General features: G+C 36.8%; 1 protein-coding gene across 8 annotated transcripts in view; it reads right to left on the bottom strand.

Annotated features, from left to right (window-relative positions):
* Positions 1 to 16,752, bottom strand: part of LOC145681289 (uncharacterized) — an 85,189-nt gene that overhangs the window by 49,514 nt on the left and 18,923 nt on the right. For all 8 annotated transcript variants that reach the window (XM_081752918.1, XM_081752923.1, XM_081752919.1 and 5 more), the window contains exons 3-5: positions 6,936 to 7,184; positions 3,378 to 3,549; positions 728 to 867 (exon numbers count right to left, since the gene is read on the bottom strand). In XM_081752918.1, coding sequence (XP_081609044.1) covers positions 728 to 867; positions 3,378 to 3,549; positions 6,936 to 7,184 — 561 coding nt within the window. The remainder of the gene's footprint in view (positions 1 to 727; positions 868 to 3,377; positions 3,550 to 6,935; positions 7,185 to 16,752) is intronic.

The raw sequence follows: 16,752 nt of genomic DNA, 5'->3' as shown, positions 1-16,752 counted from the left end.
CTTCTCTTTCTTGTCGCCAGAGTAGGCGCTGCATGTAATAGAGGCGTGACAATTGAAGAATGCTTTCCGTTCGTCCTAGGCAGTGTTTTTGGAGGGAAGAAATTATCGCAGAAATTCGATAGAATTCATCGAATCGTTACTCACTTTTTATTGGTAGAGTTCCAATATGTCCTACATGACACACATGATTCTCACTACTAGATGCATGTATGGAACGAAAGCATTACTAACTATAAAAATTACAAGACAAAACTATTTTGTTTTACTAGTGACACTGAACAGACTTCTCATCCTAAATGAGACTGTGAAGCCTTTAACCCTTTAACACTATATGCTCTTATTCTTCAGCGTAATTGAGATTGTGAAACCTTTAATGCTCTGTTACTTCTGTTCCTTATCCTAAATGAGACTGAAACCTTCAACGCTCTATGCTTGTTCTTTAGCGTAAAGAGACTGTGAAACCTTTATCACTATGATTCTATTCTTTATCTTACAGGAAAACGATAGTTAATGCAAATAACCCTCTGCAAGAGCTGCTGAAATGAACATAGCGTGAAGAAACCCGTACATTCCAAGAAAACCAGCAGATACGATGTCGAACGAAGGACATCTTACACTTGAGATTAGTTCTCCGCTACTAAGCATACTCTCTGTGAAAAGTTAGTAACAAAATGTTTAAAAAGCATTCTGTATTACTTTAAAAAAATATTACGCGGATAATACTTACAGTTTCTGTTCGAGAAGAGCCGGCGGAAGAGGACGGTCCATAATTATCTACCGTTACTTCACTCACTTCATCAGTCTTAGGAGCGACAGAATGCGACGACGAGGGAATGTGCCAGGATCTAGGCTTCGGTGGAGGGAACTCTGAAATAATTACACAATTCACTCATAACTAAGGGTCAGAAGCATATGTAAATACCTAAGACTCTCTATGACTTAAAAGATTTAGATATCAAAAATGGTTCACTAAGACACTAGAAATGAAGTCCAAGAATGGACATTGTTTCATTGACTAAGTTTAACTCCCCAGAAGATATTTCATAAATACGGATTCTTTATACTGTCAAAAAGCGTAGATAATCATTCACTCGTAGGTGAACTGACAGACTCCGGTTGGTAAGACTATATTGGCATAACTAAAAGTAATATTGTTACCAAAATTAGTAAATACATTAAAAACAAATGAAAGCAGTATCCAGTGCAATCAAAGCATATAAGTGATCCTAATCAGACAATTAAAGAGGCTGTACTTAGATCGTAATATATTACAACGAAAGATCCGATCCGTTAATTAGACAAACAATGGAACTATACAATTAAAACTTGATCCATACACAATAAAAATTATCTAAAACTTCTTTAAATCTTCCTTGCTCCGAATGTAGAACAGAAATCTACTTAAAAATAAAATAGAAGTTTACATTGATGTATGCATTTTAACACAGCAATTCCTGACAAGGTAGATTGGAATATCATGTTCAGAACGTCGAAGAACCTGAGGGTGGATTACAGAGACAGAAGAATAATATAGCAACTTTACAGGAACCAAACAGCTGTTATAGGAAGAGATCAGAAGGAAGCAAGAATAAGTAAAGGAGTGAGGCAAGAATGTGGACTTTCACGTCTCCTGTTCAACGTCTATGCAGAAGATGAAAGAATTCTTTGATAAAAACAAGAAAGGCGTAAAAGTAAACAGCCAGGTTTTCAGCACAATAAGGTTTGCTGATGACATAGCACTGATAGCGGAGAACGAAAAGGATTTGCAGGAAGCACTTTCAAACCTGAACGACTAACTGGAGAAAACATGCAAAATGAAGATAAACAAAAAGAAAACCAGTGATAAAGTGCACAAGAGCAGGACAGGAAGGGGCAAATGTATGGCTAGAGAGAAAATCGAAGACGTTAAGATGTTCTCCTATTTAGGAAGTCTATCATGGGACGGAAAAAGTGAAAAAGACGTAAGTTCCAGATAGCGCAGGCTAAATAAGCATTCAATAGAAAAAGAGGACTACTAACATCAAGAAATGTCGTTGGACGTTCGAAAACGATTTATTAAGACTCTGGTATGGAGCGTGGCGCTTTACTGATCAGAGAAATGGACACTGAGTAACGCTGAAACATCCACGCTGGAAGCATTTGAAATGTGGTGTTGGCGCAGAATGCTGCGCATATCATGGACCGAAAGGAAAAGGAATGAAGACGCACTAAAGGAAGCTAATGAAGGACGACAAATCATGACGATAATAGGAAAAGAAGAAACAACAGGCAGAAGGGAAACCAGGAAAGGGACGACCAAGGATAAAATATCTAGATGCAGTTACGAAGAAGATACCTTATTAAAGTATAAAACAGCTCTCCCAAAGGAGAGAAGAGTTTTAAAATTTCCATGTTGCCCACCAACCTATGGTTGAGGAGAGAAAGAAGATATTTCACAAACCTCTCAGTTTGCTTAACTCTTAAGCAGGAGTGTCAATTTGTGTAACATTAGCTAACGTGTGAGGAATATCATACCCTATATATTTATTTTCGTGTAATCAGCAATCGCATGCAATTATTTTTAAATTATTCATGCAGTCATAGTATATCGTACATAAACTACAATAGTTGGTATTATGCTCAGGGATACCAACTACATGGAGCTTCTCAATCTTTATACATTATGATGATATTTTTAATGCAACAGTAGTGTTTTAATATTATTTTGATGCATATTGATGTTATAAATAATAACAAGGTACATATCACATTACTGAAATATTAATTTTTGATGATATTGGATATCATTTTTTATGATATGATGACGTTAAACTGCTGGAAGATTTCATTTTCATTTTATTTCGCTGGAGAAGTTTAAGAAAAATGTGAATTGTTATGTAACAGCTTGTATTTGTTATTGTCTGACTTCTTCCATCAGTGATGAACATCCTACTTGCAAACACACAGAGAAAGGAGTTAAATTCAGGATGCAAAATTATATTCCATGTCCGTAAAATTACTATACACTATGAACGAAAATTTCTATTTAAGTAATTTATAACCTAAAAACCAAATTGAATTTATATATATATATATATATTACGAAAGATCTTCACCACACTAACATGCAGAAGTGTATACAAACATGATTGTACGTTCGAACAGGTTCGTTTTTTAGCATCTTTTATAAAACTTATTTGAAAATGATGTTAAACTTTCAGCGCAGGACACTTTTCGAACACCTGTATATAAGAACGTTGAATAATGTACAGAATAGTATAAGGGAGATTGAATGTAATCATGTATAATACAGCAAGGAATTGGAACAATTGCAAAAGCGACCAACACTCACACAGAGATGTAAAACCAGTTGATAAAGTAAAGAATAGTGTTTCTACCTGCTTTTCCCATCGACTGACAGAGGGAGCAGTTTTCTTCTCGGCATCTCTCGTAATGGTGTTTGATCACTTTTGTGGAGGAGCAGTGAAGGTAGATGCAAGTATCATCATCCTCGCATGTTGATATGTGAGTGATCACCTTCTTCATAGTAGAGCATTCAGGAAAAAAGCACTGAAAAATTTAGAGGAAAAGTAAGTAGGTCTTAATCTTCGTGACGTCTTTTCATAATCCAAACAAAGACATTCACTTACAATTGGTAATTGTGATCAAGATACAAATTATACTCAAAAGAAAATAATCGATTTTGTCTCACATGTCCTCTGTGAGAATTTAATTAAATTCAAAGGGTGTGTGTTATGAATGGATGTCCCGATTTCAAGAATGAGTAAGCTTGGCTGATCGAGAAGCGAACTGGATACTGTAGTGGTCACCGCACCAGCACGGTAAGCCGGGGACCCAAGACTCGATTCTCGTTCTAGTCAAACTTTTCACCCTTAGAATTTCATTAATCTTTTTTTTTGTGTGTGTGTTTTTTTTTTTTTTTTTTTTTTTCTATGATGTAAATTGCTGCTAATGATTTCGACTACTTACGCTCCGGTCTTCAGCAGTGCACAATAAGGATCGGTTAAAAAATGTTGGGTACTACAATGATTTGTAGATTTTTTTAAAAAAAGTAACGCTTCTACGACAATTGTGATTATACTTCTACACATATATCTTCCAAATAAACAATATTTGTTTATACAATTAAGACTGCAGCATAAGAACAAAAATTATTAGCATAAATTTACATCTGCAGGGACCTTAAGTTAGAACGGTTCGTTTATCAAATTAGTTGTTGAGCCCATTAAAATACATCAATGTATCCTTTATGTACTTATCTTTAATAAATATAAATGATGACGTGTACATACACCTTTTACACAACTTTCTAATATGTCTGCTTAACTCACTCAATAATCTATTTATTTTTTGGTTGTCCTGACAACGACATTCCAAAATCCTATTATTTAATAACATTTGAATATCTTTTTATAGACATTATATCTAACTTATTTCTTTTTCTTTCTCTTTTTCTAATAGTAGAATCAGCCTAGTACATATTTAAAATACCTTACGACCCAAAATTACAAGTAAAAATATACAACATACCGTTGTGAAGTGACCCTGAACCGTGAGAACGTTCTCATGAAAAGGATAACTGTGGGAACATTTCTCATGAAAGGATGACTATGGGAATATTCTCATGGAAGGATGACTATGGGAATATTCTCATGAAAGGATGACTATGGGAATATTCTCATGAAAGGATGACTATGGGAATATTCTCATGAAAGGATGATTATGGGAATATTCTCATGAAAGGATGACTATGGGAATATTCTCATGGAAGGATGACTATGGGAATATTCTCATGGAAGGATGACTATGGGAATATTCTCATGAAGTGAGTATGAAAAACTAAAGATGAGACGTGTGGAGGGTACGGAATTGGGAGGAACGGGAAAATGAAAAGAATCATCTTCGTGGGGATATTATCATGGAAGCATGAGAAATAAAAAAAAAAAAAAATTATGAAACGTAAAGGAAAATAACTAAAGACGAGAATTGATTGAGTGACCATGATATCGAAATTTTTGTTAATTCTATGATTTACTTGTTCTTCGTCTATTCTTTTATCTCAAAATTGAATTATCTCATGTGTGGCGTAAAAAATAACTTTTCTCCCGAACCTGAGAAACATGGAAATTGAAAATAATCTTGTATATTTCACGATCTTGTATTTAAAAAGTACTTGTTGCAAATATTAAGACAGTATACCCTGAAATCATTCGATTTCAAGATTAATTCATCATCAACGAAGAAATAAAAAGTGACCATCGTAATAGTATACGTAATTTTAAGTAAAGGTTTAAGAAATATTCCCGTTTCGTTTTTGAAACGAAATGAAATCTTTAAGTTTTACGTCCCACAAGGAGACGGTGATGATGAGAAATGAATGAAATGGTGGAATGAAGAAAGTGGGAGGAAACGGGAGAACCCCGAGAAAACCCACGAGCACGGTTTGTTTACCACAAAGTCCACACGACGTGAGCTGGGATCGAACCAGGGACCCCAAGCACCGGAGGTGAACGCTCTAACACTGAGCCACTTCGTCCCCCGTTTCGTTTTTTTTTTCTTTGTTACGCTTGTATGAGAATGTTCCCAAGAAGCTTCTATGAGAATGTTCCCACGGATCACAAAGACTTTCAAAACTCATTTTCGCTCCCACGTCTTGTCTTCAGCTTCTTTCGTTAGTTCAGTGCGATAGCTACATTTCACTTTCCATGGATTACAAAGACTTTCAAACCCATTTCTCACGTCTCGTCTTCAGTGTTTTTCATAATTTCTCACGCTTCCATGAGAATATTCCCATGAACATTATTTTCATTTTCCCATTACCTCAATCCCCTACCCCACACGTCTCATTCTTAGTTTTTCTTACACTTCAAGAGAATGTTCCCACAGGTTTTTCCCACGATTCAACGTCACTCAAGGGAAATAAACTCAACGTCATTCAAGATCCTTACTCACACTTCGTGAGAATGATCCCACGATCATCCTTTCATGAGAACATTCCCAGATTTTTCCCACGACTCAACTCATACAAGGGCAATGACCTCAAGGTCACTCAAGACTCTTACTCACACTTTGCGAGAATGATCCCACGGTCATCCTTTCATGACAATGTTCCCACGGATTTTTACCACGATCCTACAGTCAAGGGGAATGATCTCAAGATCAAAAACCTCTTCCCGCCTTTTTTCTCAAGATGTCAAATTTCGATGACTCGGCGCGTTATAATGGGGCTTATATTATTGTTTCTATGAGAGAAAGATTCGCATTGCAAGTATATACAAAAGTTTTTTCATTACGAATTCGCCGTTGATCTTTTCCTACATAAACAGTCAATTTATCAAGCCGTCTTTTCTCAATTTTTGAACCCTTTCATAAAAAGTGCAAAATGACTTTAAAGTGATTCCATCTTCATGTGATTCACTTAGCAAGATGAACAAGGTCACAGAGTAAGTCGCTAAAACTGACACAAAAACTCTTAGAGAGGGCATCAACCAAGTGTTTCATGCTAACTCTTTTAACAATTAAATCGTACTTAGTATTGTGGAACCTTTACCCTATCACACATCCTCATGCAAAACGATAAATTAACATTGAATTATTACCAGCCAGAATTACACCAATGTTTTAGGGATTTACGATTTGGATTTGGATTTCTAGGCTTTCGGCATCTAAGGCCGTATAGCCCTTCACGTTTTGAGGGATGACGTCCCTCGGTGAGCACACAATCCAGGGAAAGAGAAGGAAGGATGGGGGAAGGAAGGAAGCGGCCTGGGACCTATAAGTTAGGTACCACCCGGCATTTGCCTGGTGTAAATGAGGGAAACCCAGAAAACCTCATTCAGGGTGGCTGGCCTGAAAAAGCGTTTTACACTTTTTCGACCGAGTGCCCCCACCGGGAATCGAATACACCAATGTTTTAATCAGAGAATAAACGCTACCTTTTGGCCTGAAGAAGTGTCAGTAAATCCGCAGCCGGTTGCATGCAAATACAACCTTAATTGATCTCGAATAAGATTCACTTTCTTTTCTCGAGGCTTCACCGTGGAACTTGACGCTGTTGGGGTGCTACACGCAGCCTCCTGTTCTGGTCTAACGACCCTAGAACAAAATGGATACCAAGCATCGGAAGTTCCAGCCTCCTCTTCTTCCTTCCACTTCTTTAAATAGACGTCCAAACCGGATGCCTCCTACAGAGATAATCAGCATTAATTAAACGCTTCATCATGCCAATACACAATGTTTAGCAAAAATATAACAGGGTCAACACAGAAAAATGTACTCACATAAATAAATAGTAGACAGATAACTACACACCGAACTTCGCCACTTTGATTCTCTAGGGCTATTCAAAAAGATCTTCCCGATTACAAACTTTAATAACTGACGTTTATTAACACGCACATAAAGGAAAATATTAAATGAAAGAGAAACTCAGAAGTGTTTTGTTTCATTACATTCCCATCACTTTTCAGATCACAGGTGTTCAATGTGAGCCCCTTTTGTAACGCGACATCAATCCTACAGAACTCAAATGTCTCTGTCGCTAGGTTTCAAGGCCTGCGATCAATGTCAACCGGTATGGATACAATTTCAGTCGCTTGCGAATAATCCTCCACATAGTAGGCTGCGGTATCTGTGATCCTCTGCTCGTTTACACTGTGGACTTCTGTGAAGTTCTCGTGAAACCGGCCCGCACACACTCCACTCTTTCCGCATTTGCCAATTTCTTCTTGCAGATGCACCCTCTTGCTTTAAGATCGAAATAACATTTACGACTACTGTGCCCTCTAGGGAATTCTCTAAACTTAGTTCTAAAATTTCTTTGGGTACTAATAACAGACTGGTTATTATGAAAATTAAGCTCACAAAAAACTTTCCTGTCTTCGTTTCCTATCTTGTGTTACTGTTGCCCTATCGGCAAGCTGCGCAACTAATACATCAGTTTTTTTTTTTTTTTTTTTTTTTTTTTTTTTAAGGCACTAAAACCTTTTGAGTTTCTCTTTCATTTGATATCACCTTCATGAATATACGTGTTTAGAAACGTGACTTATTAAAATTTGTAATCGGGAAGATCATTTTGAATATGCCTGTACTTACAAGTTTCTGTAATTCCTGAATATTACTTGTACTTCCAAGCTTTCGATTCTTCTCTGGACTATTGGTCACGGAGGATAAAAACAGGAAGAACGGATTTACCAAAGAAATGAGCGCTGGAACACACTTTGTCAAATTCAACGATCACACATCTAATGATACCTAATGCAAGTAGCAATATAGCCGAGCCATACTGTAACCTGCATCACCACATTTTGTAGTATGTTTGCTGAATTTGATAAAAGTGTGTTACATTCCTAGGTAAATCCGTTCCTCCTGTTTTTATTCTCCGTGACCAATACTCCAGGAGAGTCGAAAGCTTGGAAGTACAAGAAATATTCAGGAATTACAGAAATCTGTAAGTGGAATGATAGAATTCCTAAGAGTGGCTTTAAATTGTTTGCTACTTTAGTTTAAATAGATATATGAAGGAATGACATTTATGTTACGTTTAAAAAAATCCCATATGCTATAATGCACTGGAAGTTGGTGTCCATATGCTATAATGCACTTTTCAAGTCAAGAGATGACGCTACACCACACGCATGTCTCCTCAGTAATCCGTTACACCTCTCGATTACAGAATATGAACATCACCTTCCAGATGGGAGTTTTTCTACATAACATAAATGGAATTCCTTCCGACACTTATTCAAACCAAAGTAGTAAAATTTCGTGTATAATATATGTGAAGTGTTCATTTAAAAATGAGTATATTTCTTTGTCACTCTCTTCTTGTTACAAAAACTACTTTTTAAATAATATAATATCTACCTCTTGAATAGTCATCTTATTTTTAGACTGAAAACATGTTCACTTTGCTGTCCTATATTTTGTAATAGTTCAAACAAACGTGTAAGTAAAAACAAGCGAAGTGGAATTTTCGCTGACAGCTGTCAGCACTATCTAGATATAGGTAAGTAAAACTGTTATTGGAGATAAGATGTATAGGAGTTAATTACACAGGAAATAATAATAATAATAATACATATTTACACAATTGAACAATACGCATACTTCTTACAACTACACATGACCATGATATTTCAACTTCTCTTCAGAGATGAGATGTACAAATTCGTGAGCTGGCCGTTGGGCTGAACGGCCTCGAGCTCAATTGAGCATGACCCCAATGAGGTAACTTAGAGCAAGCGTTGAGTGTGAGCCCCAGTACGGCCGACACCAAAGAGGCAAGAGATTCATTAAAAGGGCCTATCCGATTTGCCGTAAGGACCAGATTGTGTCACGTGATCAGGTCAAAAGTCACATTGAGTGCTAAATCAAGTCTCGAGATTCCATATCCTGATGTGAGATATTTTAAGGACGTAACCTCCACATGGGACACCTTGGGTAATTCGCAGAAGATGCATATACTTTATATCTGTTATTGATTTAACTCAAACAATTTGACTTTTGACAATGTTCTATCCATATTTACGTTACGTGCTATACATTGTTTTTAAGCTCTTCATTATGTCTTTGAAATAAGTTTTCAATTAGCCATCTCCTTAATATAGTTTTTAAGATATGTGGACGACTTCAGTTTTTTCATTGATTTTCCATTGACTTTAATGTAATGTTTCGTGCTTTTTGACTATGTTCCATCCATTTCAGGACAATTTACTTTTGGAATATATAATCTATATAGACTCTTCTACATATAAGCTGAATTTCAGCCATCTCCCCTAAAGTCTGTTCACATCAATGCAACCAGATAAGCCCATAATAACTTCTACCCACTGAAGATCGTGATCCAGGGCCCGAGTAAGTCCCAACTGCAAATGGATGTATGTGTCTAGTCCAGATTTCCCATTTCGGAATTTAATCTTCATTCCTTCCTTCGAATGAGAAGGTCTCGTATAATCTATGAAGATTTTTTGCTTTTTATCACTTCCACTTTATCGATGCTCTGCTTTAGGAAACACACACACACTCGGGTGAAATTCGGGACTTTCAAACCATCTGAACAATACAAAGCTTAATATCGATAAAGTAGAAGTGAGCAAAAAATTCTCATCGATCTTAAAAGAGCATACAGTCACTTTTTATTCGAACGAAGGAATTAAAATTAAATTCCGACATGTCAATCTAGACAGAACTTGGACTCCTCATCCACAAAAGGAGCACAAAGATTTCAGCTTTGGATACTGCAAGAAATTTCCGTTTCCTAGTGTAAATATTTTCTTTCTTCCTTTTTTTTTTATTTCCTATGGTTATGCCGGCTAGGCTAAAGGAGATGGTGATGATAAGAAACGAATGAAATGGTGGAATGAAGAAAGTGGGAGGAAACGGGAGAACCCAAGTACATAGTGTTTGTCCACTACAAAGGCCACTTGGCGCGAGCTGGGATTGAACCAGGGACCCCATGCACTACAGGTGAACGCTCTACCACTGAGCCACCGCGACCCTTGTGCTCAAGCTTCTAAGTTCATATCGTATCAGAATTTTTTTTAACTTAGTAAATGTTTAATATCTTCTAGAGGGAAGGGTGCTTAAACCCGGACCCCCTTTGCGTATGTCACTGATCACCATTAAAAAATGTTTTCTTACCTATATCTTAACAATGCTGTCAGAAAAAATTCGACGCTAAACGAATACAGACAACCAAGGTTAATATCTTTTGAATTTATTACTTCCAAATCAGTTTAACACACACAGCATACTTCCGACTAGCATGCCTAATGTGACAGAAAAGCCCGATAACTAGGTTCTGTAATTACCCACTTCTTACCCCACCCATGCCATTAAAAAAACACTTTTTAGACCAAAATTCGCTTTATCACATTTTCTGGCCTCTCAGTACAGCTAAGCACTTCATAAATGTTTATGTGCTGTACTGTACGTTTGAAAAATTCATTACAGAAAACGGAAGTCCAACAATAAACATATAAATATTTTAAGATAAATTTTAGGACGACATTCTCCCCCAAATCCATCGACGGCTCAGGAGCTGCTATTGTAACTTACAGTGAGCCGTTGTAAACCACCTCGTTTATAAGTATGCCCACCGTCGCTGACGCGCATGCTCCTACGGACGCACCCCTCTTGAACTCTCGTGTCCCCTGCTGTGCTTCTATTCTGACTCTGTTAGATAGCATTCATGTTTTCAGTGGCTTCCTAACACAAGTTGGTTCGTATTTTATGCACTGTAGGTTTTATGCCGTACGCCTACACTGTATTTATACTCATGACTACATCACAACCGTAATCACTAGTAAATGAGCCAGAGTCACTACAAAATGATTTGGACAAGAAACTAAATACCCAAATTTTATAATGCTTAACCCCTTAATGCAAGCTGGTCCATATTTGATCCAAACCAGAAAAGTGTACTTTACACAGTGTTGTGTAAATTTACTTTTCAATATATATATATATATATATATATATATGTTAGGCCAGAAATGAACCTTTTCTAATCTGCTGTCAATAGACGCTGTTATCTGGTACCGAATGGGCGGAATTAACTTAAGGGTGGGGAATGAGGCGCTACTTGCTAACAAAAAGTTTTATACTTTATTTTTTTAAACATCCTACAAATGCTAAGATTAAAACCAGTTGGAGAATGCTCCAAGAGCATTGCCAGAACGAACTTAGACTGGAGAGATGGAGCGGGAAGGATAACTGTCATTGTTCCTAGATGTAAAAGTAAACCTTTTTATCCGCATCTTGTTCTCTTTCTCGCAAAAATAAGCAAAATATCATCTCTCTATGACTTATAGTTCTCGAAAAAAATATCTAGTAATTCGAACTTTGCTGGCCAATATCTGACATTACTGAAGCACAATTTCTGTATTTGGCTCAGACGAAAATGTCTATGATATAGTAGCTATTTGGTTGCAGATTTATTACGATGGAATCTCAGTTTGACTTTCAATGTATTTATATGTAATCACTTTTCAGAATTTAAGATCGACTATGGTTTTTAATTATGGTGGAGAATCAGCACCTGTATGGTTTCACCTCATATTCCTCTCCATTCGCTATTTTCATAATTATTTCGCCATTCCCTATTATTATTCTTCCCTAGCGCAAAACTCTCTAAGCCACCTGGCTAAGTAAATTATCTACTATAGTAGAGTCTGAAACGACTATAGTCCTCTTGGAACATATGATTTATCAGAAGTGGTGTTCTGTACACGTGTTTTTTCGTAATTCTACATTCGAAGTGTAGTTCGAAAGGATCTATCTCATATTTTGAACCTCAATATTGATTCTACAAAATTTTCTGTTAATTGATTTACGGTGTGGAACAACTATCTCAGGAAGTCATTTCATGAGCACGACAGATTCAGATCTCTCAGACAACAACGATTACAACAGGAATGTAGAACCAATTTTAGCCTATAGTTCCGAAACGAAGATTACTGCAACGTACGTTTAGGAAGACTAATATCAGAAATTACCTCGAATAATTTTGAAGAACAGAAACTGACTCCGTAAACATTTGAACAGCCCTCAATTCCCTTGATCTTCAAGACATCATCTATATATATAAAAGAGAACGTACAAAATCCTTTGTCCGCTCATCACGCTAATACGGCTGAACCAATTTCTTTCATTTTTGGGGGGTTATTAGGATTTGGACCCTAGATGGTTTTTATCATATCACTTTAATTTTTAATTACCAGTGTCTTGAGATAATTGACCATTCAAGTGTCCATAACGTACAAATCCTTTGTTATTAGTTCATCATAGGTAAAAATAAACGTATTTATATGCAACCCGCATGACCGTGTCACTCGGCGGGTTAACATAAATGACAGGCGATATACAGCGGAAAATAGCTTGAATCTTCTGTTTAAAATTTTTTAATTGATTTGCTTATTTTTACAGACACTTTTACAATATGCCAGCACCGGGATGACCGCAGCGAAGCGGGGCGGGTTAACATAAATGACAGGCGATATAATGTTAAGATTTACTGCAATCTTCTATGGTTTTTATCATATCACTTGAAAGCGAAAAAGTAAAAATTATCTAAGTAACAAAGTTTATTGCGTTCCGGGGTGACCGCAGCGAAGCGGGGTGAACGCTGCTAGTACGTTATATGTATGGGAAGATTACCTTATGTAGCGGTATGGTAACAGTGCTGCTGAGTTTACAGGTGATTCAAGTTTCCTTGTAAGCTAAACTGATCCTTCGATTTCCCAAGTACTTTTACACAGATGTCTAATCCAGTGATAGTCAAACTATTTCAGGAGGGAACCAAAGAAGAAACAAGCTCTAGATGGACAAACGTAATTTTACACGGTACCAGAAACTGATTTTTCCACAGCAAACAGCACCGAAATATATCGACGATTGACTGATTTCTAAGTTTAACATCTCTTTTTATCACAGATTATGTGGGATGGAATCATTACTTCATCTTTCATACGAATCACTTATCGCGTTCTTTTCTTCTATTTCTTTCTTTTTTCTTTAAGAAGTTATACCCACTGGTGTCATTCTGCCGGTTCGCCCGAACTGGTTGTTACAATTACTCAAGACTCCAGGAACCGGTTGTAAAAACTGTTTCTTCACCTTTAGATCTAGTAGTTTCAAACGAAAATTAATTTTCTAGTACTATTTTTGCATTCAAAATATTAATATAAAGACGCTATATGGGTTAATCCTAGTCATCATTACTAATATCATTGGAATAAATAAAAATCTATAATAATAATACTAACACCACATTAACTTTACCCTACTAATCACGTAACCAGTTGTTAAATAGTAGTCATAGAAGCGGGCGCTAAATGATTTGAATGGCATTACTGTTTGTACAGTCCGCAGCAAAAAAACTGCTACATGAGCACGTAAGTTTATTGTGAAACGATGAAGTCATTTGCTCCAAAAATAAGTTGAGTTGATTTTAGTTTAGCGTCCCGTTCAGCAGCGAGGCTATATGAGACGTGGACCTACTGATTAACGTGGAATCCGAACCACATGAGCTCCCGCTGGGAATCGAATCCGGGTCTCCCACGCCAAAGGCGCATACGCTAACCGCTTAGCCACGAGGGATCTCCAAAAATAAGTGTGCAGGGGAGGACGCCGAGGTTTCTCTTGGCGTGTTTCGTGACACTTAGACGTTATGTTGATTCTCTGGGCTGTTAGGCGTAGTTTCACAATAAACTTACATGCTCATATTGCAGGTTTTTTGCTGCGGACTGTACTTATGGGCATCAAAACCTTGGACTGAGCAGGGTGCCCCAAAAAGTACCATTACTAGATATTGTTCACCCAACATCAAAACGGTTCGTACTGACTTTAAAAAAGTACAGTCAAGGGTTTACATACAACATAATGTTAAAGTAGAATATCTAATGCGAGAAAACCAACTGAGAAAATTCTGATGTGACTTTCAATGACATTTAAGATTGATAATTTTATTTTAAATACATTTCCACCAGAAAAATCCATCGCTTTTGAGAGTATCGAAAAGTGATTTTGAGAAGTTCATGCATCTAAGTTAAAATTCACAGTATTTTCTACGTTTTCCACATTCAAAACGGATAAGGGATTTTCAATTTAGGATATCTGTATTTTCACTATTATTTATATATTTAGCTATTTATTTTAGATTTTTCGTGGTCAGTTGATATATTCCAAGGTCTGCGGATACAATCTTTCTTTCTACACATCATTTTCCATTCTCGTTAAGGTTTAGGGTGTGGAAAAACGGCAGTTAGCCGTGGAATACATAGCCTACTTCGTTAAACTTTTTCTGTGGAATTTAGATAATATCAAGCAATTGTATTTAGCATTTTAGACTACTCGTTTCTTTCTTCTGTAGCACACCGCAAAAGAACAGCATGGTAGTTTCCCCATAGCTTTCCACACCGCTGTATCCCAGCCGCTAAAGGCACTTTCTTGATACTAAAATAGAGCAAATTTTACTTTGTACGCAGTTAATTTTGAAATCAAAACAAACTATTTCGGTATTATCATCGATCTAGCCGCATACTCAAGTCACTGAAAAAGACACCAGCAAACATCGAAACAGTTTGAATTAATCTAATCACTGGGCGCAAGGTTAAGATTTCCTTTATTTTAGTTCTTCAACACACACCTTATAATGTGTACGAGCAATCACACTGATATCCCCAGAAATAATTCCAAAATTGTTGTATCAATACTACGATTCTAGTCAAGAGTCTCTAATTGTACCATTTCCACCAATTCGAGAGAATGCCACTTCTGATAGTGAATTACCGACCACATACCTCTAAAACTGTTTTTAATACATGTTAGGTTATAAAACTTTTAAAAGAAGTTGCAAAGAATACGGGATAAAAATAAACATTAGAGGCAAAATAAGTGACTGGAACGAAGTGGTCTGCAGCAAATATAGAAGTAGGACAGGAGAGTGTGAAGTAAGTGACTGTTTTCGATACCTGGATAATATTATTAGTAGGAACATGAAGTGCGAACTTGGAATAAAAGCAAGGACACGAATGGCGAAAAAGTAACTGAGGAAAGAGAAAAGTCTATTTTGTGCGCTGCTGAATAAAGAGATAAGGCAAAATACTTATCAATTGCTTTGTGTTGAATATTGTTCTCTACAGAAGAGAAACATGGATTTACGCAAAAGCACAGAAAAACAAGTAAAAGCTTTCAGAAGTTAACATGAAGAAAAGACAAAATTAGCTGGGTCGAACAGACAACTAATAACGAAGTGTGTTGTTGGAAGTTCCAAAGATGGTTGGGTTGGAATGGAAAGCTCAAAGACTCATAAGAAACATATATGAGCCATCAAGTAAGTAAGAGAAAGGAGAAAGAAATGACAGGAGAATGCAATTGAAAGGAAAGTTCGACACGGATGTTGTCTCTTGCCTCTATTATTTCATATCTATCTAGTTAAGAGATAGTGAAAAAGAGCTTGCATAATGAAGAGGGCATTTCAGTAGGAGGTATACTGATTAGATGTATACGGTTTGCAGATGATATGACGCTTGTTGCAGAATCTGAGGAGAAAATCAATAAGATGTTAGAGGAAGGGCTGTGAAGAATAAGGGATGAAAATAAATGTGAGAAAGACAAAAGCCATGGTGATTGGAACGAAGGAGTCGGTGTTGTCAAATATACAAGTAGGAGGGGAGAAAATATTATCAGTAACAGGTGACTAGTTTTCGATATCTAGGTAGTATTATTAGTGATGATATGAAGTGTGAACGTGAAATAAAAGCAAGGATAGGAATGATGAAAGAAGCCTTTACGGGAAAGAAAATACTATTTTGTGGGGCCTTGAAGAAAAAGTTGAGAAAAAGACTCAAAGTGCTCCTTGTGGAGTACTGTACTGTATGGGATCGAAACATGGACATTACACAAAAATGATTAATTAAAAAAAAAAAGATTGGAAGCTTTCGAAATGTGGAGGTGGAGAAAAATTGAGAAAATGAGCTGGAAAACGAATGAGAGGGTGTTGGATATGGCGGGGGAGAAAAGAACAATTTTAGGTGTTATTAAGAACATGAAGAGAGACTGCTTGGGACATTGGCTAAGAAGAAACTGTATCATGAGGAATATGCTACGGGGTATGGTGACAGGAAAGAGTTGATTTTAAGTTTAACGTCCCATTCAGCAGCGAGGCTATATGAGACGTGGGCCTACTGATTAACGTGAAATCCGAACCACATGAGCTCCTGCCGGGAATCGAACCCGGGTCTCCCACGC

Source organism: Thermobia domestica, chromosome 3 (assembly GCF_964235325.1).
Source record: "Thermobia domestica chromosome 3, izTheDome1.hap1.1, whole genome shotgun sequence".
NCBI lineage: Eukaryota > Metazoa > Arthropoda > Insecta > Zygentoma > Lepismatidae > Thermobia > Thermobia domestica.
Note: the sequence above shows the minus strand (reverse complement) of the source record. Positions and strands in the feature narration are given on the sequence as shown.